Source organism: Canis aureus, chromosome 8 (genome assembly GCF_053574225.1).
Source record: "Canis aureus isolate CA01 chromosome 8, VMU_Caureus_v.1.0, whole genome shotgun sequence".
Lineage (NCBI taxonomy): Eukaryota > Metazoa > Chordata > Mammalia > Carnivora > Canidae > Canis > Canis aureus.
This window is the reverse complement of record NC_135618.1, coordinates 37,328,348-37,351,697: the sequence shown is the minus strand read 5'-3', so window position 1 is coordinate 37,351,697 and position 23,350 is coordinate 37,328,348. Positions and strand designations below refer to the sequence as shown.

At 58.3% G+C, this 23,350-nt stretch overlaps 5 protein-coding genes across 6 annotated transcripts; all 5 read right to left on the bottom strand.

Annotated features, from left to right (window-relative positions):
• Window positions 1–1,238: 1,238 nt before the first annotated feature.
• HBQ1 (hemoglobin subunit theta 1) lies at window positions 1,239–11,981 on the bottom strand. Of its 2 annotated transcripts, none has more exons than XM_077905906.1 (3): window positions 11,824–11,981; window positions 10,226–10,430; window positions 1,239–1,619 (listed from the first exon to the last, which is right to left on the bottom strand). In XM_077905906.1, exons 1-3 carry the CDS (start codon window positions 11,922–11,924, stop codon window positions 1,518–1,520), a joined length of 408 nt encoding a protein of 135 aa, XP_077762032.1. In that variant the 5' UTR covers window positions 11,925–11,981; the 3' UTR covers window positions 1,239–1,517. The 2 variants fall into 2 exon arrangements, with proteins under 2 accessions (XP_077762032.1, XP_077762031.1); XM_077905905.1 differs by lacking the exon at window positions 1,239–1,619 and adding an exon at window positions 9,944–10,150.
• Window positions 11,982–14,142: 2,161 nt separating this feature from the next.
• LOC144318718 (hemoglobin subunit alpha) lies at window positions 14,143–15,282 on the bottom strand. The gene is made up of 3 exons (XM_077905907.1): window positions 15,124–15,282; window positions 14,477–14,681; window positions 14,143–14,371 (listed from the first exon to the last, which is right to left on the bottom strand). The coding sequence occupies exons 1-3, from the start codon at window positions 15,216–15,218 to the stop codon at window positions 14,243–14,245; spliced, it is 429 nt and encodes a 142-aa protein (XP_077762033.1). The 5' UTR covers window positions 15,219–15,282; the 3' UTR covers window positions 14,143–14,242.
• Window positions 15,283–17,884: 2,602 nt separating this feature from the next.
• LOC144318719 (hemoglobin subunit alpha) lies at window positions 17,885–19,249 on the bottom strand. Its single transcript, XM_077905908.1, has 3 exons — window positions 19,091–19,249; window positions 18,225–18,429; window positions 17,885–18,117 (listed from the first exon to the last, which is right to left on the bottom strand). Exons 1-3 carry the CDS (start codon window positions 19,183–19,185, stop codon window positions 17,989–17,991), a joined length of 429 nt encoding a protein of 142 aa, XP_077762034.1. The 5' UTR covers window positions 19,186–19,249; the 3' UTR covers window positions 17,885–17,988.
• Window positions 19,250–20,973: 1,724 nt separating this feature from the next.
• On the bottom strand, window positions 20,974–21,714 carry HBM (hemoglobin subunit mu). The gene is made up of 3 exons (XM_077905909.1): window positions 21,568–21,714; window positions 21,246–21,450; window positions 20,974–21,155 (listed from the first exon to the last, which is right to left on the bottom strand). The coding sequence occupies exons 1-3, from the start codon at window positions 21,657–21,659 to the stop codon at window positions 21,027–21,029; spliced, it is 426 nt and encodes a 141-aa protein (XP_077762035.1). The 5' UTR covers window positions 21,660–21,714; the 3' UTR covers window positions 20,974–21,026.
• A 196-nt stretch (window positions 21,715–21,910) lies between these two features.
• On the bottom strand, window positions 21,911–22,919 carry LOC144319195 (hemoglobin subunit zeta-like). The gene is made up of 3 exons (XM_077907034.1): window positions 22,825–22,919; window positions 22,197–22,401; window positions 21,911–22,114 (listed from the first exon to the last, which is right to left on the bottom strand). The coding sequence occupies exons 1-3, from the start codon at window positions 22,917–22,919 to the stop codon at window positions 21,986–21,988; spliced, it is 429 nt and encodes a 142-aa protein (XP_077763160.1). The 3' UTR covers window positions 21,911–21,985.
• Between the last annotated feature and the right edge of the window lie 431 nt (window positions 22,920–23,350).

Genomic DNA, 23,350 nt, shown 5'->3' with positions numbered 1-23,350 from the left:
CTCTAGGATGTACCTAGAGGAAGTCACCATAAATCATAAGGGGTCGGGCTAGAGGTCATCATCCCACCCTGACTCCTCTCAAGGAATACAAAAACATGGGAAACATTTGTTTATAGAGAGAAGCAGAGATGTCGGTCAGGACGCAGTTGTGATCCCTGAGGAGGTTGGGGTGGGCCAGACTGACAGGTGCGGATCCTCCAGGGGTCCAAGCTCTTGAGGTCCACCCAGAGCTGTATGGGGCCCTCAGCCCCTCCTGCCACTGTTCCTGAGAATTCACCCCCACACACTCCGTGCTTCTGTCCAGTGGAGGGGACACAGTGGCCACCTGGTGTGGGCTGTGGCATCTTCTAACTGCATAGGGGTCGAGGATGGGGCCTTGCAGCATGGCAGGGGGGACTTGGGGTCCGCCCTCCAGACGGATCTCTCGCCAGGCCCAGAACCACAGTCTGGTGAAGGGAGGCTTGGAGTGACCATCGGCCCTGCAGCCTGAGTGGGAGACTGTAAGATCAGCAGGGCACCAGCCTTGGGGAGCACCCACCCTGGGGTCCACAGTATCCTCACTGGGAGCTTCCCGTGCGAGGTGGTGCCCAGCTGTGTTTAGAGCAAGTGGGAGAGGGGATGTGCACCATAGTGCCTTGGAAGGGGACACGCACCCCCCCCTCCCCAGGAATGGGATGGTGGCTACTTGGGGATCGGGCCCATCATATGGTCCTGCTCAGGCAATACTGGGACAGTTGAGTGGCTCTTGAGTTTGATCAGGCGTCAGAAAAACTTGGAGGACTAAAACAGGTTACTGCCCCACCTCCCCATCCCGATTTTCTGGGGAGGGGCCCAAGAATGTACTTCCATTATTTTGTAGGTAGAGTTTTTTAATTGAGTTATAAAATTCAACACGTTAACGGCATTAAAGTGTACAGTTTAGTGGTTTTTAATGTACAATGTTCCGCTTTCTAGTTTACCACTGTGTAGTTTTAGAACATTTCATCGCCCCCAAAAGGAAACCTCGTTACCCATTACCAGTCCCTCCCCCTGACCAGCCCTGTAAACAACCACTAACCTTGCTCTGTCGATTTTCCTGTTCTGGACGCTAGGTAAGTGGAAGCACGCGGTGAGGGGCCCGTGACGGCTTCAGTGCTGAGCAGCGTTTGCAGGGTTCACCTGCACAGGAGCCCGTGTCAGTAGCACAGGTGTGTGTCTCCTGGGCTGCGGATGCTGTGGGTCTGAAGGACACCAAGAGCTGGAATGGGGGGCTGTAGGGGTGGGGGTGGCGGGAGTTGGGGCACCAGCTTCAAATCCTAGATGGCTTTTCTCTGGGATGTGAAGTGAGCTGCCCTCGGTGTCCCTAAAGCACGGGCCCCCGGCTCTCGCCATCAGAGAACACGCCACAGGCAGTGCCTGGGGCTAAGGGAGGGGGACGAAGGGGGATTGAGGTGTCCTGTCCTCAGTGTGGGCACAGTTAGTTCCTTTTGTGTCCACTGCACAGTCCCTATGCCAGCCCCAGATAGCCCCTCCGCTACTTACCTCACATCCCCACAGGCATTGAATCCTGGCATCTTCTGGCGCCTGAGTCTGTGGTGCCGCATCGCCCTGCATGCTGCATCACAGGTGACAGCTGGTGGCTGCTTAGGGATGGGCACAAGGTCTGCCATGTGTCCATGGTCCTTAGCCCAGCCCATGCAGAAGGACTGAGCATCCCTGCAGGAGTGCCAGCCCAGGGTGCCCAGTCCCCCGAGTGACACGGGGGTCACGGGGAAGGCTGAGGGGTCCCTGGAGGTCCCCTGGGGGGATTTCCTGAGCAACAGAAGTTCTCCAGTGCTTTCTGGCTCCTCGTTCTGCCTTCTGTTTTCCTTGCTGGGTCTCATCCTGCTGAGCCTTGTGCGCTGGGACTGCCCCCAGGGAGGTTGTGCAAGAGACACCCCTGTCACCCATCCTCCCATCTAGGGGAGGAGTAGTGGCAGGGCCCCCTTCACCAGACCCATGTGCTTTCTTTTTATGGAGATATAATGGCCAAAGGTGGTGTGTTAGCTTCAGGTGCGCGGTGTAATGATTGAGCACGTGTGTATGTTGCAAAATAACAGCACCAGAAGTCGTCTTACCATGTCATCAAAAAATGTTTCCTGGGATGAGAACTTCTAAGCTGTATTCTGAGCAGCTTTCAAATATACACTGTGCTGTTATTATATGTGTGCTAATGTGACAGGTACGGTGTTGCATATGTGATACAGTGCCTTGTGCATACTGTGCAACACCTAGCACGCCATTATATGATGCTGTGCATGTGGTTATGTAATAGAACGTGCAGTATTCTATAATACCATATATGTAATTACGCAATAATATATAACCCGCAGTATTTTTTCTAAAGATGTTATATATTTGAGAGACGGCACAAGCTGGGGGAGGGGCAGAGGGAGCCAGAGAAGCAGGCTGCCCGCCGAGCAGGCTTCTCCATCTCAGGATCCTGGGACCATGATCCAAGCTGAAGGCAGATGCATCACTGACAGAGCCACCCTGGCACCCCTGCGGTTTTTTTTTTTTTTTTTTTTTTTTTAGGGATTTATTATTTATTTGAGAGCACAAGTGGGAGGGGCAGAGGAAGAGAATCTCAAGCAGACTCCTGGGTTTGGAGCCGGACATGGGGCTTGATCTCACGACCCTGAGATCACGACGCAGGTAGAGGCTTAGACACTTAAGCATACTGTACATGTAACGATATGTAATATAGTACCATGTGGTATACATAGTGCTGAACTACAGTGTGGTGCCACCATATGTGAGATACTGTATAATTATGTAATATGTGGTAGAGTATTTATATGTAATAAATGCATATAAGAAATACAAATATAGGGACGCCTGGGGGCTCAGTGGTTGAGTGTCTGCCTTTGGCTCAGTCCTGGGATCGAGTCCCACATCGGGCTATCTGCAGGGAGCCTGCTTCTCCCTCAGCCTGTGTCTCTGCCTCTCTCTATGTGTCTCTCAAGAATAAGTAAATAAAACCTGAAAAAATAAGACAAATATATATAAAATATACATATAACACTGTATATGTAATATACAGTACATGTATTCTATGTGGAATATTCTAAGAAAATGCAATATAGTATGTGATACTGTATAATTAATGTAATAATATATAATACGTACAGATTTATATGTTCCTAGGCCTTTTCCTGAGGCTGCCAGAACCTTCTTTGGACCTCTCCCAAGGTCCAGCATGCCTGGGACTCAAGACCAGTCAGCTCCTGGCTGGGCCCAGCCTTTGTCCCTACAGAAGAGAGCACACAAGAGTTCAGAGAATAAGCAAGCCCTGTGTGCGCACTTGGGTCAGGAAGTGGAAAAATGTCAGCTCCTTGGAAACCCCTGTCTTCCCTTCACAGCCCCGCTTGTCTTCCCAGAGCTTATGGCATATTCATTATCTCCTGGTGGTTTCTGAGAACCAGGAGTCAAGCCATAGCTCAGCCTTGTTACCCTCCCTGAGGTTGCAATCAAGGGGTCTCATCTGGGGCTATTCTGGAGAAGGGTCTTTCAACGCTCACACGGTTGTTGGCAGTATTTAGCTATTTATTGGATGTCAATAAGAGGCCCACTCTGTGGGCAGCCACAACATGGTACCTTTGAAAGGGGGAGGGTCTCCAAGCAAGAGAGACATTATTTTAAGATTTTACTTATTTGACAGCAAGTGTGTGCATACGCAGATGGGCAGAGGGAGAGAAGGAGAGACTCTAAAGCAGACTCCGTGACAAACATGGATCCCAACTCTGGCCTGTCACAATACTGAGATAATGATCTGAGCCAAAATCTGTCTGAACCAGACACCTAACTGACTGAGCCACCCAGGTGCCCTGCAAGAGAGGCATTATTAATCATGGAGGTGACATGCCATCCCCTAACAGAATTCTGTGGGTTAAAAGCAAGGCATAGCATCCACTAGTGTGGCCATAATTCTAGAAAGAAGAGAGAGGGGAAGAAAAAAAAATATGCTGATGAGGGTGTGGAGAACTTGGATCCCTCATACTGCTAGTGGGATTTGGAAACGGCAGATGCTGGGGAAAGCTGTCTGGCGGTTCCTCAAAAAAATTAAACAGGAATGTCTAACCCAGCAGCTGCACTCCTAGGTATATACCCAAGAGAATTGCAAGCAGGGACTTCAGTACTTGTACACACACTGGTATAGCCACATTATTATGATAGCCAGAGGGACGCTCGTGTGGCTCAGCGGTTGACCGTCTGCCTTCAGCTCAAGGCGTGCTCCTGGGGTCCCGGGTGGAGTCCCGCATCGGGCTCCCCAGAGGGAGCCTGCTTCTGCCTCTGCCTCTGCCTCTGTCTCTGCCTCGAATGAATGAATGATGAATGAATGAATGAATGAATGAAATATTTAAAAAATTAAAATAGCCAGAAGGTGGAAACAACCCAAATATGCATCAATGGCTGAATAGATAAACAGAAAACAAAGTGGATGGGCAACCGAGGTGGCTCAGCGGTTTAGTGCCGCCTGCAGCCCAGAGCATGATCCTGGAGACCAGGATCAAGTACCGTGTCGGGATCCCTGCATGGAGCCTGCTTCCCCCTCTGTGTCTCTGCCTCTCTCTCCTCTCTGTGTCTCTCATGAAAAAATAAATAAAAAATCTTAAAAAAGAAAAAAAAAAAAAGAAAGTGGAAAACACTGTGGAGGTTCCTCAGAAAGTTAAATATACCACATGATCCCATGATTCCACTACTGTATATTTGCCCAGAGAAAGTGAAAACACTGATTTGATTTTTTTTTTTTTTATTCATGATAGTCACACACAGAGATCGAGAGAGAGAGAGGCAGAGACACAGGCGGAGGGAGAAGCAGGCTCCATGCACCGGGAGCCCGATGTGGGATTCGATCCTAGGTCTCCAGGATCACGCCCTGGGCCAAAGGCAGGCGCCAAACCGCTGCGCCACCCAGGGATCCCGAGAACACTGATTTGAAGAGATCCATGCACCCCGTGTTTTTTGCAGCATTATACACAAAAGCCAAAATGTGGTCCCTTCGTATGATGGAACAGTTTTCAGCCATAAAAGGACTGATCCTGATGCACACTACAGCACGGATGAGGCTTGAAAACATTATGCTAAGTGGAAAAGAAGCCAGACCCAAAAGACCGCATATCATACAGTTGCATTTATACGAAATATCTAGGATCGATCAATCCATGCAGACAGAACATCGATTAGTGATCGTTCAGAGGTTCTGGGGGAGGAATGGGAGAGACTGGAAATGGGCATAGGGCTTCCTTCTGGGGTGATGGAAAGTTTTGGAACTAGATAGTGGCGATGAATGTATGAGATGCCACTCTGAAGCAATCTCCAGGAGGTGGGGGCTCTGGGGTATTTTTAATTTATTTTTATTTATTTTTTTAAGATTGTATTTATTTATTCATGAGAGAGAGGCAGAGACACAGGCAGAGGGAGAAGCAGGCTCCCTGCCGGGAACCTGATGCAGGACTCGATCCCGGATCCCAAGATCATGACCTGAGCCAAAGGCAGACGCTCAACTGCTGAGGCCTCCAGGCATCCCTGGGGTATTTTTTTATTAGTGACACTTTGAGTCTATGCATTTTGTCTTAGTCTACGTGTCTGATCTTTATCCTTTATTTGGATCAAATAAGTCACATAATCAATATAGTTAACATTTTAGTTTTGCCGGTAGCATTTTATCTTGGGCTTTCTATTTGTCACACTCATTCTGTTTCCACTTTTGCTTCTTTTTTGAAGGGATTGTTTTTTTATTTTTTTTTTAAATTTTTTTTATTTTTTATTTATGATAGGCACACAGTGAGAGAGAGAGAGAGAGGCAGAGACACAGGCAGAGGGAGAAGCAGGCTCCATGCACCGGGAGCCCGACGTGGGATTCGATCCCGGGTCTCCAGGATCACGCCCTGGGCCAAAGGCAGGCGCTAAACTGCTGCGCCACCCAGGGATCCCGAAGGGATTGTTTTAAAATAACGTCCTACTTTTTCTTCTCGATTACTTTGGAAGTCATACACTGTATACTACGGTTGCCCATAAGGTTACAGCAAGTATACTTAATATGTGGTGGTGGTAGGCTGAATGATCGCCCCCAGAGAGGTCCAGGTCCAAATCCCTAGAGCCTGTGAGTGTGATCTCATATGGCAAAAGGGTTTTGAAAATGATTAAGATTTTTGAGCTGGGGTTGTCCTGATGGGCCTAATGCAATCACACAGGTCCTTACTGGAGAGAGGCAGGGGGAGACTGGCCTGCAGAAGGCGGCAAGATGCTACTAGCTTTACACATGGAGGACGAGGCCAAGAACCAAGGAATGCAATTCTAGGACCTGGAAGAGCACGGAAATAGATTTCCCCCCAGAGCCTCCTGAGGGAGGAGCACAGTCCAGACACATGTTGATTCCAGCATAGTGAAAACTGACTTTGGACTGCTGCCCTCCCAAACTATTAGAGAATAAGTTTGTGTTAAGTCACTAAGTTTCTGTTACGCCAGCGGTAAGAAACTAATACTCCTACCAAAATCTAAAACTAATAACTTTAGATTGCCTCCCGGGTAATACAAAGACTTAAGAGCACTCGAGGCGGATCCCTGGTGGCTCAGCGGTTTAGCACCTGCCTTTGGCCTGGGGCGCGGTCCTGGAGTCCCGGGATCGAGTCCCACGTCGGGCTCCCCGCATGGAGTCTGCTTCTCCCTCCTCCTATGTCTCTGCCTCTCTCTCTGTCTCTCTATGTCTATCATAAATAAATAAATAAATCTTAAAAAAGAGCACTCGACTGCCATTAAGTCATCATGACTCAGTTGTTATTAGTTTCATGTCTATCAAGGTTTTTTTCTTTCTAACCCCATAGACACTATTTTATATGTAATCAATGTTTGCATTTACCACTTTGTTGTTTATCCCTCCTTACATCTCTTGCTTGTCCCCAGGCTCCCTTTCCTTCTGCTTGAAGTATAACCTTCACTAGAGTCAGGAGACGGTGAGGAACCAGGGTACAGAATTTCAGGAGGAACTCCTGCTCAGGGTGGGCTGGGGCTGTCGTCTGGAGAATTTATTCTAATTTATTTTATTTATTTTTTAAAGATTTTATTTGTTCATGAGAGACACAGAGAGAGAAAGGCAGAGACACAGGCAGAGGGAGAAGCAGGGTCCATGCACGGAGCCTGATGCGGGACTTGATCCCAGGTCCCCAGGATCACGCCCCGGCCGAAGGCGGCGCTAAACCGCTGAGCCACCCAGGTTGCCCAATTCTAATCTATTTTAAATTGCCTACTTCTCTCTATGACTGTGTTTTGTCTGTTGAACTTACCCATGGATTTTTATTTTTGATGACTATGGCTTTTCTTCATATGTATATAGGTTTAATGCAATTCATATGAAAATTCAAGCTTTTCATACGTGCTATGTCACTTTTTATATTTTATGATTTCCTGCAGGTATTTAAAATCTTGCCTTTAATTTTTTTTTAAACATAGTAGGCACACCTGTAATTGAATCTGACATCTTCAACGCCTGACCCTCGTGGGTCTGTTGTGCTGACTCACGTGTCTGCTGGCTCTCAGACATGGTTTCTCATTCCTTGTGTGCTTGGTGAGTGTGCTGCTCTTTGCCCTCTGCGGCCTATAATGAAGTGCCTTTATCTAGGGAGGATTTATTTGCTCTACCAGGTGCTTGGGGGAATCCAGATAATTATTATTTTTTAATTTTAAGATTTTTATTTGGTTAGTTCAACTTTGGTTGAATTTTTATTTGGTTCTCTCAACTTCCTTTTTGGTGTTTTACTATTTTTGATATATACAACTGCTTCTGCTTGCTGTCGTTTGCCTGGTCTATGGCGAGGGCAGCTGGGGGGCATCTCTGATGAGCCTAGCACCTTCTGAAGCCTGGTGGTGGCCATCCAAGATTGGCTGGTGTTGGCTTTCCCAGGCTGGCTATCCAGGCTGCTTCCTCAAGGCTTCCAGAACCAGGTCACAGGTGACTGTGCCACTGGAGACCTGGGGAAATTCCGAGTGTTCTGAGGACTCTGTAGCCATGACCAGGAGAGTGGACTTCCCAAAAAAGAAGCTTGCCCACCAGTGACTCAGGTTGGCCGTGGGGAGACTCCAGTGGTGAGGAATGGCTTCCCCAGGATGCTCCACTTGTGCAGGAGCCGTTACTGGAAGAGGAACCCAGGTGGCACTGGTCATGGTCATGGGTGGCCACCAGCCAGCTGCTGGAGGAGATGGCTGCCATGCTGTCACTTGTGGGCTGGTGGAAATCTTGGCAGTGACCTCCTGAGGGCCTCAACGTGTGATCACAGGTGGCAGGGGACAGGGACACTGGGCCACGGAGCCTATTTGGAGGTGAGACCGCCAATGGCCGCTCCACAACCAAAGCATGCCTGGGGTGCATTTTTTGGATTTAAAGGATATAGCCATTGGTGTGTGGAGACTGGCCGTATTGCTCATGCTAACTTTTCAGGAATTCTGAAAGCTCCACTATTAAACTATATCAATTCACAAATAAATAGTTCATGTTAAAAAAAAGTAATACTGAAAACTCATTACTTTTAATTAAGTTACAACTTACTATTATTCATGTTTTTATTATCTGTGTTCACCTCTATTTTGTATCTGGGCAGTGGATATAGAACACACTGGCAGATACTATGCATCTTTTCCTAATTTTCCGTGAAAATTAGGACTTGAGATCAACCATGATGACAGCATGGAAATTGGAAACTGCTACAAATCAGCCCCCATCCCCACCTTCCAGAGTGCCAGGCATCATTCACCAGCTCACAACGGGATACAACTGAACTACCTTCTCAAAAGGCTATTCCAAGTTACACCTCCACCAGAAGTGTATTAGGTTTGCCTTTTTAATACTTTTTCATGCCAAGTGTCTTGTTAAGGAGCATTTTAACATGCATGTTGTTGAGGATCACTGCAAATGCCTGTCAGCCGTTGGTACACTGTGAGGTGCCTAGCTATCTTTGGATTATGTTTCTTTTGGGTTGACTGTCTTTCAAAAAAGGTGGGACAGGGCAGCCCGGGTGGCCCAGCGGTTTAGCGCCACCTTCAGCCTAGGGCGTGATCCTGGAGACCTGGGATAGAGTCCTGCGTCAGGCTCCCTGTGTGGAGCCTGCTTCTCCCTCTGCCCCCCCCCCCCCCCCCCCCCGGGAGAAGCAGGTTCCATGCAGGGAGCTCTGTGTGGGACTCGATCCTGGGACCCTGGGTCATGCTCTGAGTTGGAGGCAGACGCTCAACCGCTGAGCCCCCAGGGCCCACTGTGCTGCTTTTGATGTGCGCTTTTTCCCTCCTCATACTGAGGTTTGTTTCTCTTTATATAGTGCAATGTGCCCACTTTTTCCAGTGTCACTCTGAGGACACAGTTTCAGAAAAGTGTCTCTGTTCCTGGAAGGACCTGGAAGGCTGTGCATCAATGTTAGCTCCATGCAGGTCGGGGTGGGGTTGCTACCGTGTGTGTCACATGCGCGCCCTTGAGTCCGACCTCGCATCCTGTCCGTTTCTTCACACACAGTTTTGCCACGTGTCAGGTGCGAGTTGCCCTAGTCATGGTTGTGCCCGACACGCTGGCGTGCGGAGGAACGTTCCCTAACTGGGCCATTTTCTGAAGTGTCTGCAATGACTAGGATTGCTTTTGTGAGGGAAAATCTAAGAAAATCCAAGCTCCTTGGAAGTGTGGGATGTAGGCGGGTCTCCGCGGCCCCCGCTTGTCTGCGGCAGGAGCCCCCCCACCCCCGGGCCTGGATGGGGACAGTCGCACCCCCGGGACCCTCCAGGGTCGGGGCCTGCGCAGGACCCCGACCGCGCCAGCAGGGGGCGCCCATCCCTCAGCTTCCCGACCGCCCCCCCCCCCCTCCCCGGGTCAGACGACGGTGCGGCGCGGCTCTGCGGCTCCGAGACCCCCCGCGCCCGCCCCAGAGAGAACAAGCGCGCGCCGGCGGAGGCTTTCCTGCGTGGACTTTACTCCGAGTCCGAGCTCGCGGGGGGAGGGGGGGCTGGGGGTCCCGCACCCCCCAGTTCAGCCGTAGCGGGAGGCCAGCGCCGAGGTCACGTGGCTCAGAAACTTGTGCAGCGACGCGTGCATGGCGGGCGCGAGGTCTCCGGGGTAGTGGCGGGCGAGGGTCACCAGCAGGCAGTGGCTCAGGAGCTGAGGGCACAGGCAGCCGTCGCGCGCGCCCCCCCCCCGCCCCCCGCGCGGCCGCGGCGGGTCCCGCGGGCTCACCTGGAAGTGCGCGGGGTCCACGCGCAGCCTGTGGGCGTGCAGGGCGCCGAGGGCGGACAGGGCGCCGGGCAGGTCGTCCAGGTGGGCCACGGCGGTGGTCAGCGCGTCGGCCACCTTCTGGCCGTGGGCCTTGACCTGGGCGGAGCCGGGGCTCAGGTCGAAGTGCGGGAAGTAGGTCTTGGTGGCGGGGAAGGAGCAGAAGGTCCTGCGGGAGGAAGGGCAGGTGAGTCGCGGGGGGGGGGGGACGAGGGCCGCGGGGGGGGGGACGAGGGCCGCGGGGGGGGGACGACAGGGGCCGCGGGGGGGGGGAGGGGGCTGCGGGGGGAGGACGAGGGCTGCGGGGGGGGGGGACGAGGGCCGCGGGGGGCGGACGACAGGGGCCGCGGGGGGGGAGGGGGCTGCGGGGGGAGGACGAGGGCCGGGGGGGGGGGGGGGACGACAGGGGCCGCGCGGGGGGGCGGAGGGGGCTGCGGGGGGAGGACGAGGGCCGCGGGGGGGGACGACAGGGGCCGCGCGGGGGGGACGACAGGGGCCACGGGGGGGGACGACAGGGGCCGCGGGGGGGGGGAGGGGGCTGCGGGGGGAGGACGAGGGCTGCGGGGGGGGGGGACGAGGGCCGCGGGGGGCGGACGACAGGGGCCGCGGGGGGGGAGGGGGCTGCGGGGGGAGGACGAGGGCCGGGGGGGGGGACGACAGGGGCCGCGCGGGGGGGCGGAGGGGGCTGCGGGGGGAGGACGAGGGCCGCGGGGGGGGACGACAGGGGCCGCGGGGGGGGAGGGGGCTGCGGGGGGAGGACGAGGGCCGCGGGGGGGGGACGAGGGCCGCGGGGGGCGGACGACAGGGGCCGCGGGGGGGGGGCTGCGGGGGGGAGGACGAGGGCTGCGGGGGGGGGGGGGGACGAGGGCCGCGGGGGGCGGACGACAGGGGCCGCGGGGGGGGAGGGGGCTGCGGGGGGAGGACGAGGGCCGGGGGGGGGGACGACAGGGGCCGCGCGGGGGGGCGGAGGGGGCTGCGGGGGGAGGACGAGGGCCGCGGGGGGGGGACGACAGGGGCCGCGGGGGGGAGGGGGCTGCGGGGGGAGGACGAGGGCCGCGGGGGGAGGACGAGGGCCGCGCGCGGGGGACGACAGGGGCCGCGTGGGGGAGGGGGCTGCAGGGGGAGGACGAGGGCCGCGGGGGGGGGACGACAGGGGCCGCGGGGGGGAGGGGGCTGCGGGGGGAGGACGAGGGCCGCGGGGGGAGGACGAGGGCCGCGGGGGGGGGACGACAGGGGCCGCGGGGGGGAGGGGGCTGCAGGGGGAGAACGAGGGCCGCGGGGGGAGGACGAGGGCCGCGGGGGGGGGACGACAGGGGCCGCGGGGGGGAGGGGGCTGCAGGGGGAGAACGAGGGCCGCGGGGGGAGGACGAGGGCCGCGGGGGGGAGGACGAGGGCCGCGGGCGGAGGACGAGGGCCGCGGGGGAGGGGACGACAGGGGCCGCGGGGGGGGGCTGCGGGGGGGAGGACGAGGGCCACGGGGGGGACAAGGGCCGCGGGGGGGGCTGCGGGGGGAGGACGAGGGCCGCGGGGGGCGACGACAGGGGCCGCGGGGCGGGAGGCACCTCTCCAGGGCCTCGGTCGCGTAGATCCCGACGTTGCCGCCCAGCTTCCTCCACAGGGCGCGCACCGCCGCCCTGTCCGCGCCGGACAGCGCCATCGCCATCGCGCCCCTGCTCCGCGCCCGGGTCCCCGCGACCTCCAGGGGGCGCCACGTCGCGTCTGCTGCGGAGCCAGGCGCTCAGGGGCCCGGGGGGCGGGGACCAAGCCCACTCTGCACTGTTTACTATATGGAAACGAAGAATGTATTATCAGCCTTAGAATTAGGGGACCCTGGAGTGTAGCAGGGACTTTGACATTGAACGTCAGCTTATTCTCCCTCCCTTCCTCCAGAGGCTTTTAGAACACTCTATTTTCACATTTATTGTGTAAAATGAACATAAAGATGTCGTCTTCCTAAAGTTGTTGTGAGAATTAAGCGGATAAGATGTCAAGCCCCTGGCTCATGGCACATGTTCCTTTCAGGATAGCCAGCATTTATTAAGTGCCTTGCACATATCTCCATAGCAATGCCAATACCTATGGGGCGCTCACTCCTTGCCAGGCACCACTCTACACAAACTTGGTGGGGGGCATCTAATGGTTTAGTCCATTAGGTGACTCACTTTATTTTTTTTAAGATTTTATTTATTTATTCATGAGAGACACAGAGAGAGGCAGAGACACAGGCAGAGGGAGAAGCAGGCTCCATGCAGGGAGCCCGATGTGGGACTCGATCCCAGGACCCCAGGGTCACACCCCAGGCTGAAGGCAGGCACTAAACGACTGAGCCACCTGGGCTGCCCTTATTTTACTTTTTATTTATTTTTGGAATGGGAGAGAGAATCTTAAGCTGGGTGTGGAGCCAGATGCTGGGCAGGATCTCACAACCTTGAGATCATGACAGAGCTGAAATCAATTCTGAGTCTTAACCAACTGAGCCACCCAGGCGCCCACCCCCAGCATGTTGGCCATTTTGAAGTTGTAGAATCCAGTGTCTTTAACCACGTTCACATCTGTGCAGCCACCACTACCACCATCCCAAGTGGAAACTTTGTCCCCATTAACAGTCACTCTGTAACCCCTCTCCTCCAGGCCCACAAGTCAGCTGTCTCTGTGGATTTGCTTATTTTGGATATTTCCTATAAGAGGAACCATACATTTTTGTGTCTGGCTTCTTTCATTTAGCACACTTTCCAGTTCCTTGACACTGTGGCCTCTGTCAGGGCTTCAGAGCTCTTAATGGCTGAATAATATTCCACTGTATGGATAGACTACATTTTCTTTATCCATTCATCCCCTGCCAGAGATCTGGGTTGTTCCCACCTGTAGCCCAGGTCCTCATTTTTCCCAACAATAAGTAAAGGAAGGCCACCTCTTACTGAGAGCTCATGCTGTGTCACCAGCTGTGCTAAAGGTATCACAGAGACCTGCCACGTCATTTTCCAAGGATGCCTTTCAGGACCAGACACCTAAGGCGCTAGGGGCTTACTCTGAGGGGAGGAAGCATTTGGGAGCGCTGGCTCCCAGGACTTGGCTCTTCTCTGTTGCAGTGTGTGTGTGTGGTGGGGCGGGAGAGGGGGTGTTGGTGGACCAGGTCTCTAGGCTATGCAGTAAATGCTGAGCTACCCTCAAAAACCAGGCCTCCAGATCCATGGTGCCCCAGGATGTCATCATGTTTAGAGCGAGTGTCCTGGAAGTGACACCAAGTGAAAGAGGTGCTGCCGGGAGAGGTCTGGCATCTACGATTGCACTGCTTACCCTGATTTCATCTAGATTGTGTGGTATTTGGGAAGTTTGATGGGTGGGGGCATTTGGTGCCACTCCCGGAAGCCTGGCCTCTCATCTCTTCCCACCACCCAAAAGCAGGAGAGCTCAGAGGTCCAGGCTGGAGGCGCATCAACTCTCAGACCAAGTGTGTGTCTTCAAATGTAAAGATGGAAACCAGGGCAGCCCCGGTGGTGCAGCGGGAGTCCCACATCGGGCTTCCTGCATGGAGCCTGCTTCTCCCTCTGCCCGTGTCTCTGCCTCTCTCTTGCTCTCTCTGAATGAATAAATAAATCTTTAGAAAAAAAAATAAAGATGGAAACCAGTTCATCATTTGAGCAAATCCCAACTGAATCTGCAAAGCTCTTAAGTGAAATGCAGGACATCAAATAAAGGGAGCTGAGGACTCCTGGGTGTGGCCAGGGAGCAGGCCTGCGATTCCCAGGCAGTGGCAGTCCCCAGGGGAGGCCAGCCACACTCCCCTCAGCTGCCCTATGCTTTCCACCCCCCAACCCCCCCCTCCTGCGGGAAGGAGACTACCCGCACAGCTCGCAAAGACAACGGAGGCCTTGAGAGGCTGCAGCCCACTCAGACTTTATTCAAACATCAGGAAGTGCAGGGCACCACGGGGCGCAGGAGGCGGCCCAGGGCAGGGGCTCCCGCCTCCGCGGCTGCAGCTTAACGGTACTTGGAGGTCAGCACGGTGCTCACGGCGGCGAAGAACTTGTCCAGGGAGGCGTGGACGGCAGGGGTGAATTCGGTGGGGTGGTGGCAGGCCAGGGTCACCAGCAGGCAGTGGCTCAGGAGCTGCAGAGGGAGGGGCCGTCAGGGGGGGGCGGGCTGCACCGCAGGGAGCCCTGGGGGTCTCTGTGCCCCGCCCCCAGGTGTGTCCTGGCCTGGCCCGCGGCTCACCTTGAAGTTGACGGGGTCCACGCGCAGCTTGTAGGCGTGCAGGTCGCTGAGGGCGGACAGGGCACCGGGCAGGTCGTCCAGGTGGGCCACGGCAGTGGTCAGCGCATCAGCCACCTTCTTGCCGTGGGCCTTGACCTGGGCGGAGCCGGGGCTCAGGTCGAAGTGCGGGAAGTAGGTCTTGGTGGTGGGGAAGGACTGGAAGGTCCTGTGGGAGGAAGGGCCGGTGAGCTGCGGGGGGGGGTGGGGTGGGGGGGGACAGGGGCCGCAGGAGAGGGACAGGGGCGGGGTGGGGGGTGGACGGGCCCCGGGGGAAGGACAGGGGCCGTAGGGGAAGTACAGGGGCCACGGGAGGAGGACAGGGGCCGCGGGGGGAGGACAGGGGCCACGGGGGGAGGACAAGGGCCGCAGGAGGGGGGACGGGCGGGGGGGGACAGGGGCTGTGGGAGTGGGGACAGGGGCCCCGGGGGAAGGACAGGGGCCATAGGGGAAGTACAGGGACCACGGGGGGGAGGACAAGGGCTGCGGGGGTAGGACAAGAGGCCGTGGGGGAATAACAGGGGTCTGGGGGGAGGACAGGGGCCCAGGGAGGCGGACACGGGGCACGGGGGGCGGCCGAGCCCCAGTGCCGGCGAGAGCTGGGTGCTCACCTGTCCAGCGCCTCTCCGCCGTAGTCGCCAGCGTGGCCACCAATCTTATCCCAAGTGGACTTGATGTTGGTCTTGTCGGCGGGAGACAGCACCATGGTGGGTTCTTTCTGAGTCTGAGGAGAACCAGAAATGCACGGGGCGGGGAGGCCGTGGAGGCTTTATGCCCGGGGCGCGGGTGGGCACGCCCGTCGGGGCCACGCTTATTGGCTGGCGGGGGTGGGTGTGGGGGGCTCGCTGGGGCCAACTGACTGGAGGTTCTCTCCCGCCCACTTCTCCAGCCCCGCTAGCACCGCCAGGGCCCCGGCTGGTGGGGGTCGGTGCAGGGGGGCTCAGGGACACCCCGAGGGTGCCCGAGCGCCCCTAGCCCCCCGCTGCGCGCTCCTGAGGATCCTAAGGGACACCTGCCCTGTTGTAGGCTTGGCGCTCGCAGCCCGTCTGGGTTAACTCGAGCGGAGTCCGTGAAAGACTGAGCGGTTGAGGGCGGACAAAAGGCCTGCCTGGTCTGGGGCGGAGAGAGGTGCACACAGGCCTCCCTCCCGCCAACTCCGGAATTGGCACCTGGAGCCCCTCCTGCTCCCTCAGACACGCTCCTCCTAACCCCTCCTCCCCACGAATTCTCATTGAGCTGTCGCCCTGCGGATAAACCCCCAGCGGCCCAGGGGGCAGGGCTGGGGCAGGCGGGATCCAGGCTCCAGGTCCTCTGTCCAGGGTGGTGGGTCTGCGAGACTCAGAGGCGGCGTTCTCCTGTTAGGGACCTTGTGTGAGCCACTGTCCCCACCGCTGTGCTCACAATGACACACCCAGTTCTTCAAATCGTGCTTGACACTTGACTCACTGGGCCAGTAGTGGTTAAGTTGATAAATAAAGCGACTTTCTGGACAGGACCTGAGCTTTCAGTTGGGAACGGTCATCCGATCGCCACACAAGGGCACAGAGAGTGGAAAGCCTTGTTAAAAGACTCAGGAAACGTTGGCAGCCCTGGTGGCTCAGCGGTTTAGCGCCGCCTGCAGCCCAGGGCATGATCCTGGAGACTCAGGATCAAGTCCCACATCAGGCTTCCTGCATGGAGCCTGCTTCTCGCTCTGCCTGTATCTCTGCCTCTCTCTCTCTGTGTCTCTCGTGAATAAATAAATAAAAATCTTAAAAAAAAATACAATCTTTAAAAAATGAAAAGAAAAATAAAAAAAAAAAGACTCAGGAAATGTGGAGGGAGTGGGTGAGGCATTGGAGGGCATCAGGGTTAGTCTGAAGGTCATGGGTGGCTTCCCTAGGGGAGTGAGGCTGGGGAATGAGTGTGCATTAGACAAAATAGGGTAGACAGGAAAGCTGACTTGAGGGTGGGGAGGGGGATAAAAGGCCTCTATGGCTGAAGAGTGGGGTCCACTGAAGAGTGGGGGTGGGGAGCTGTGGGGACGACGACCAGGTGCTGGGCAGACGCTGCAGTGTGGGGAAAGGGCAGGACCCCCAGCTGGTACCATTCCCTTACTGGTACCAAGTCCCCTGGGCTAGTTGGTGGCAGGAGGGTACTGAGGACACGACAGAACAGGGAGTGAGAACAGAACAGGGAGTGAGAAGCTGTTGACACGTCCTCTCCTGGGAAGAAGACTGAGCTCTGGGGAGGGGCTGGGTGGGCACCCTCCCTCGGGATCTCCCCGTGTGTCCAGGAAGAAGTATCTGTCAAACTGCCTGGGACGCAGGAGAAAGAAGCTCCAGACAAGCCTCAGCAATTCTCTCCTGCTCTGCCCCTTGAGTCTGTTCTTATTTTGTACATGCTGGGCCTCCCCCCGGCTGCTTCCACTCTCCCTTCCCACCCTCCACTCTTTTCCTGATTCTGTTACAGCCGAAGGCCCAATCCTGGCCTCCCGAAAAGGATAGGACACTGCGGGCTTAGAGGGCTCAAAGACCTGCCCCCAGTCCTGGGACAACCCCCCTTCTGCATCTGGTTCCAGTCCTCCTGCCACTGGGTCCTTTTTATTTTTTTTATTTTTTTATTTTTATTTTTTTAAAGGATTTTTTATTTATTTATTCATGATAGAGAGAGAGAGAGAGAGAGACAGAGAGAGAAGCAGGCTCCATGCCGGGAGTCTGACATGGGACTCGATCCCGGGACTCCAGGATTGCGTCCTGGGCCAAAGGCAGGCTTGAAACCGCTGAGCCACCCAGGGATCCCCTACTGGGTCCTTTTTAGATGAGACTTGGGGAACATATCTCAGCCAATGGCTTAGATTCCTACTATGCGAAGAGCTCCCACATATATATAAGAGGGAAAAACAAAGACTTACGGGAACAGTTGACAAAGGTTATTAACAGGAAGTTAACAAATACAGAAATGACAATTAATGAGGCCCCTGGGTTAGCCCAGTCAGTCAGGCATCCTACTCTTGGTTTCTGCTTGGATCGTGGCCTCAGGGTCATGAGATGGAGCCCCACCACAGCTTGGAGCTCAGTGCTCAGTGGGCTTGTCCCTGTCCCTCTTCCTCCCCACCCTCTCTCTCTCTCTAATAAATAAATAAATAAATAGATAAATCTTAAAAAAAAAAAGAAAAGAAAAGAAAAAGGGTGGCAGTCTTAGCCTCCCCTGCTTGTCACTCCAGAGAGGAACCCTGGAAGCCTGGCACCTCCTGGGAATGGAGCATGACTCCGCTCATTCCAGGAAGCCTCAGCTTTAGTTCCAAGAGCCACTAAGGCCGGCAGAGGTCCCCTGCGGGGAGGAGACTACCCGCACTGCTCGCAGACAAAGACAACGGAGGCCTTGAGAGGCTGCAGCCCACTCAGACTTTATTCAAACATCAGGAAGTGCAGGGCACGGTTGCAGGAGGCCACCCAGGGGCCCAGGGCAGGGGCTCCCGCCGCCATGGCTGCAGCTTAACGGTACTTGGAGGTCAGCACGGTGCTCACGGCGGCGAAGAACTTGTCCAGGGAGGCGTGGACGGCAGGGGTGAATTCGGTGGGGTGGTGGCAGGCCAGGGTCACCAGCAGGCAGTGGCTCAGGAGCTGCAGAGGGAGGGGCCGTCAGGGGGGGGGGCGGGCTGCACCACAGGGAGCTCTGGGGGTCTCCGTGCCCCGCCCCCAGGTGTGTCCTGGCCTGGCCCGCGGCTCACCTTGAAGTTGACGGGGTCCACGCGCAGCTTGTAGGCGTGCAGGTCGCTGAGGGCGGACAGGGCACCGGGCAGGTCGTCCAGGTGGGCCACGGCAGTGGTCAGCGCATCAGCCACCTTCTTGCCGTGGGCCTTGACCTGGGCGGAGCCGGGGCTCAGGTCGAAGTGCGGGAAGTAGGTCTTGGTGGTGGGGAAGGACTGGAAGGTCCTGTGGGAGGAAGGGCCAGTGAGCCGCGGGGGGGGGTCGTGGGGGGAGGACAAGGGCCGCAGGAGGGGGACAGGGGTGTGGGGGGACAGGGAGTAAGGACAGGGGCTGTGGACAGGGGCCTCGGAGGGGGTGCTGGGCAAGGGGACGGGCCCCAGGAGGTGGACTGGGGCCGCTGGTGGGGGGGACAGGGGCTGCGGGGGGGGACAAGGGCCGCAGGAGGGGGACAGGGGTGGGGGTGGGGGAACAGGGGCCACAGGAGGGGGATGGGGGCCATGGGTTAAGGACAGGGGCCACAGGGAAGGGACAGGGGCTGCGGGGGGAGGACAGGGGCCACAGAGGGGGGCGCTGGGCAAGGGGACAGGGGCCCCAGCAGGTGGACTGGGGCCACTGGGGGGGGGGACAGGGGCCACGGGGGGTGGACAAGGGGCGCAGGAGGGGGACAGGGGTGGGGTGGGACAAGGACTGTGGGAGGGGCACAGGGGCCATGAAGTAAGGACCGGGGCAGAGGGTGGGGCGGGGGGAGGCGGACAGGGGCCGCGGGGGTGGGGACAGGGGCCACAGGAGGGGGACAGGTGCTGGGGAAGGACAGGGGCTGCGGGGGTGGGGACAGGGGCCGTGGGGGGCCGCCGAGCCCCAGCGCCGGGGAGAGCTGGGTGCTCACCTGTCCAGCGCCTCTCCGCCGTAGTCGCCGGCGTGGCCACCAATCTTATCCCAAGTGGACTTGATGTTGGTCTTATCGGCGGGAGACAGCACCATGGTGGGTTCCTTCTGAGTCTGAGGAGAACCAGAAATGTGCGGGGCCTGGAGGCCTCGGAGGCTTTATGCCAGGGCCGCGGGGGGGCACACCCGTCGGGGCCACGCTCATTGGCTGGCCCAGTGCCCCGAGGTCCTGGAGCAGGTGGGGGGGTCCCAAGGCCGCCCTCACTCTCTGTCCTGTGTCCTGAGCAGACCGAGCTCAGCTCCCCGTGGCACCCTCCCTTCTGGCTCCTGTGGTTCCCGGGAGCCCACCAAGGGGTCCCGAACCGCCCCACCCCCTGCTTTTGGCTCTGAAACTAGGGTATTTGCCGACTGGGGAGGGGAGCACAATATTTTCTGATGTGAACAAGCTGCTTTCGCCCCAAACATCCACCAGGATGGAGAGCTGTCGATTGTCCATGTAAAGAGTGGTGGTGAGGGAGATTATGTGGTCCTTCAAGCCCTCTTTGCCCCAAGCTGGGCAGGCGCTCCTGGGCAGCGCCAGGTGACTGGTGCAGGCGTGGACTGAGGAGTGCGGTGGGTAGCTGGGCAGGGCCACAGGCAGGACCTATCTCGTGGCATCCTTCGGATTGGGCACCAACAGCCAGGTCAGCGCAATGCTCCCAGCACTGACCAAGATTGTCAACTGGGAACCTTCATTGTTCAGTCTGGCGAACTCCCTGAATCCCACTCCCTGCCTTGCTCCCTTGTCCGAGAAGGTTCTGATTAGTAGATGGCTAAGATTCCTGCCCTGATGCCGCGGAGAGGGGAGAGACTGACCCCGGGGACTGCGGTGGGATGGGACTGAGGGGACCAAGCCTTGGTTGGGGGAATCGTAGAAATTGAAAGGATCCCCTTGAGCTGGAGTGGGGGTTGGGTGGCCCTGGATCTGCCAGGCACTGATCCTGCTTTATCATCTTTTTTTTTTTTAAGATTTTATTTATTCTCAGGAGACACAGAGAGAGAGGCAGAGACGCAGGCAGAGGGAGAAGCAGGCTCCACGCAGGGAGCCTGATGTGGGACTCAATCCTGGGTCTCCAGGATCACGTCCTGGGTAGAAGGAAGACGCTGAACCGCGGAGCCCCCCGGACGTTCCCCTGCTTTATGATCTTATAAATTATGTCAAAGACCCAGTGAGGAGTCAGGTTTTTTGTTTGTTTCCATGGCTCTGCATTAGGCTCACATTGCTAGGGGACAGGTCCTGTATCAGCCAGCGGCTGTGTGAACAGGGTTAGAAACCTACTCTGTCTGCCAGAGGGTGGCGGTGGGAGTTCCTACCCCAGTGCCCCACCCCAGGACCTTCAGAGGAACGGGGCTAGCCTGGCTAGAGCAAAGTTTGCTGTGGACTGAGTGTCAGGGGAATGGGGGGAAGCAAAGGCCTTGAGGAGTCCCAACCGGTTTGACCTGAGCCCAGGAACTTGGCCATTGGGGGTGGGCGGTGCTGGTATTTGTCAGCAAAAGACGTGAGAATTCAAGCTGGTAGCGCCCAGTGGGAAGGATGGAGGCAGGTTCCAGGAGGGAGCGAACGCACACACGTGCTTTGTGAACGGTGTCGCTGTGTGAGAGCACCAGGCCAGGGCCCCCTCATGTCAGCGCCCCTGGTGCCCCCCTCATTGCCCCATCGCCCCTCGGCAACGGTTCTGTCCAAGGCTTTGGGGATCCACACCCTGCCCAGACCCGGGACTATAACCAAGGAACTGTCCCCATTTCAGAGTCCCGGGCCCCTGTCCCTGGTGCGCGAGGGTTGGGGTGGTGCCCTAAGGTGCCCCGAGGTGCCCGCCCGCAGCCCACAGAGCACACAGGCGCCGGTGCCGCTTGACCCGTGTTTATTGACACGCGGGGATGTGGGCGGGGGAGCGGGCTCAGCGGTACTTCTCCGTCAGCACCACCGCCACGCCCGTCAGGAACTTGTCCCACGCCGCCTGCATCTCCACGGTGAACTCGTCCTGCAGGTGGGAGGCCAGCACCACCTGGAAACACTGGATCAGCAGCTGCGGGGGCACAGGTGCTGGTGAGGGCGCTGCCTCCGCGGGCCCTGCTGCCCCCCCACCCCCACCCCCCCGAGGCCGCGGCGCGCTCACCGGGAAGTTGGAGGGGTCCACGCGCAGCACCTGGGCGTGCAGGTCGGCCAGCGGCCTCAGCGCGGCGCGCAGGTTGTCCAGGTGCTGCACGGCCACGCCCACCGCCTCCAGCATGCGCCGCCCGTGGCTCAGCAGCTGCGCCTTGTCGGCGCAGGAGCCCAGGTGCGGGAAGTAGGTCTTGGTGCTGGGGTACACGGTGAAGAGCCTGCGCGCCCGGCGCCGGTGAGGACGGCCGCCCCCCACCCCGGGCACCCCGGGTACCCCCCGGCCCCCGCCCCCAGCGCCCCCAGGCACCCCGGCCCGCGCCCCCGCCGCAGCCCACCTGAGCAGCAGCTCCGCCCCAAAGGCCGCCTCGTGGCCCGCGATCAGGTCCCAGACCTGCGCTACCTGGGCGCGCTCCTGGGCGCTGAGCATGGCGCTGCCGGGGCTGCTCTGCGCCCTCCCGCCCCGCCCGCCTCCTTATAGCGGCCCCCCCGCGCCCAGGCGCCGCCCGCGCTTATCTGCGGGGCCCACCGTGGGGGGCGGCCCAGCGCAGGCCGCAGCGGGTGCGGAACCGCAGGCAGAGCCGGGGCGCGGGGGCGCGGGGGGCCGCACACTCGGGGAGCAAAGGTTCGCGCCCCCGTCCCTCCCCTGCTTCCCGCCAACATGCAGAACGCGGGAGCCGCTCCGTCCTCAGCCTTTTATTGGGGACACGCGGGAGGGACGCAGGGGAGGGCGCTCGGGGCCGCAGCCGGGGGCGCTCAGCGGTACTTCTCGGTCAGGACGCAGGACACGAGCGACAGGAACTTGTCCCACGCGGCGTGGGCGTCGGCCGTGAGGTCGGCGGGGAAGTGCGAGGCCAGGGTGACCAGCAGACAGTGGGACAGCAGCTGCGCCGGAGGGAGGGCCTGGGTGAGCGCGGGAGGCGCCTGGGGACCCTGGGGACCCTGGGGACCCCCCCCCCCCGCCCACCTTGAAGTTGACCGGGTCCACGCGCAGGATGTAGGCGTGCAGCTCGCTCAGCCTGGACAGGGCGCCCGCCACGTCGTCGAGGCTGCGCACCGCGTCGCCCAGCGCGGCCACCACCTTGGCGCCGTGCGCCCTCAGGTGCGCCGAGCCCGCGCGCAGCTCGAAGTGCGGGAAGTAGGTCTTGGTCTGCGGGAAGCTGGCGAAGAGCCTGCGGGCCACGGCAGCGCCACTGACGCGTGGGAAGCCCCGTCCTCCCCCCACGACACGTTGTAACGGATGTTTTAGGACAGAAACAGGGACGCGAACCTCCCCGTGGACCCGCACGCCCCGGTGTGGCACAAGGGCAGGCCCGCCTGGCCGACTCTCCCCCGGTCCCCGGGCCCCCACCCCGGGGCGTGGCACAAGCCCACCCCAGCGGCCCATGGCTCAGCAGTTCCTTCCTTCCTTCCTTCCTTCCTTCCTTCCTTCCTTCCTTCCTTCACTCACTGCGTGGAGGTGGGGGAGACCTGGGTGCCAGACCCCTTCCCCATGCACCTCCCCTTCCTGCGCACTGACCCTGTGCCCCCCACCCCGGGCCTCACTAACCCTCACTGTCACCTCCTGGCCCCAGCGCAGCCCATCAGGCACTGACCTCTCCAGGGCCTCGGTGCCAATAGCATCCGCCTGGGTGGAGATCTTGCCCCACATGGACAGGATGATGGTCCTCTCGGCCTTGGTCAGAGACATGGTGGAGCTGAGTGGGAGTTGGGTGTGCTCAGGGCCGGCCTGTGGGGTGCTCAGCCCCCAGCATCCCTTTATATACCAGGAGCCAGGGTGGGGGCCAGGCTGTGGCCACTGGCCTGGAGAGGGGAGAGGGCCGTGGGGGTGGGGTGTCTTATCAGACCCAGTGAGGACGGCTGGTCAGGGCCTGGTGGGACGCTGGGCCGAGGGGCTCTCACTCAGGCCTCCCCACTGCTGGGCCACAGGTCAGTCCAAGTTCCTGGGAGATAGGGGCCCAGGCCCGGGTGGAGAGTCGCCATGTCAGCCCGGCCCCGTGACTGGCCTCCACGCTCACTGTCCTTGTGATGGAAGGGTGACCTGGAGTGTGTCAGGCTCTCACAGAAGCATTCTCTCCTCCTCCCTCTGCTTCTGCTCTATGGGGCCACCTTAGGAAGCAC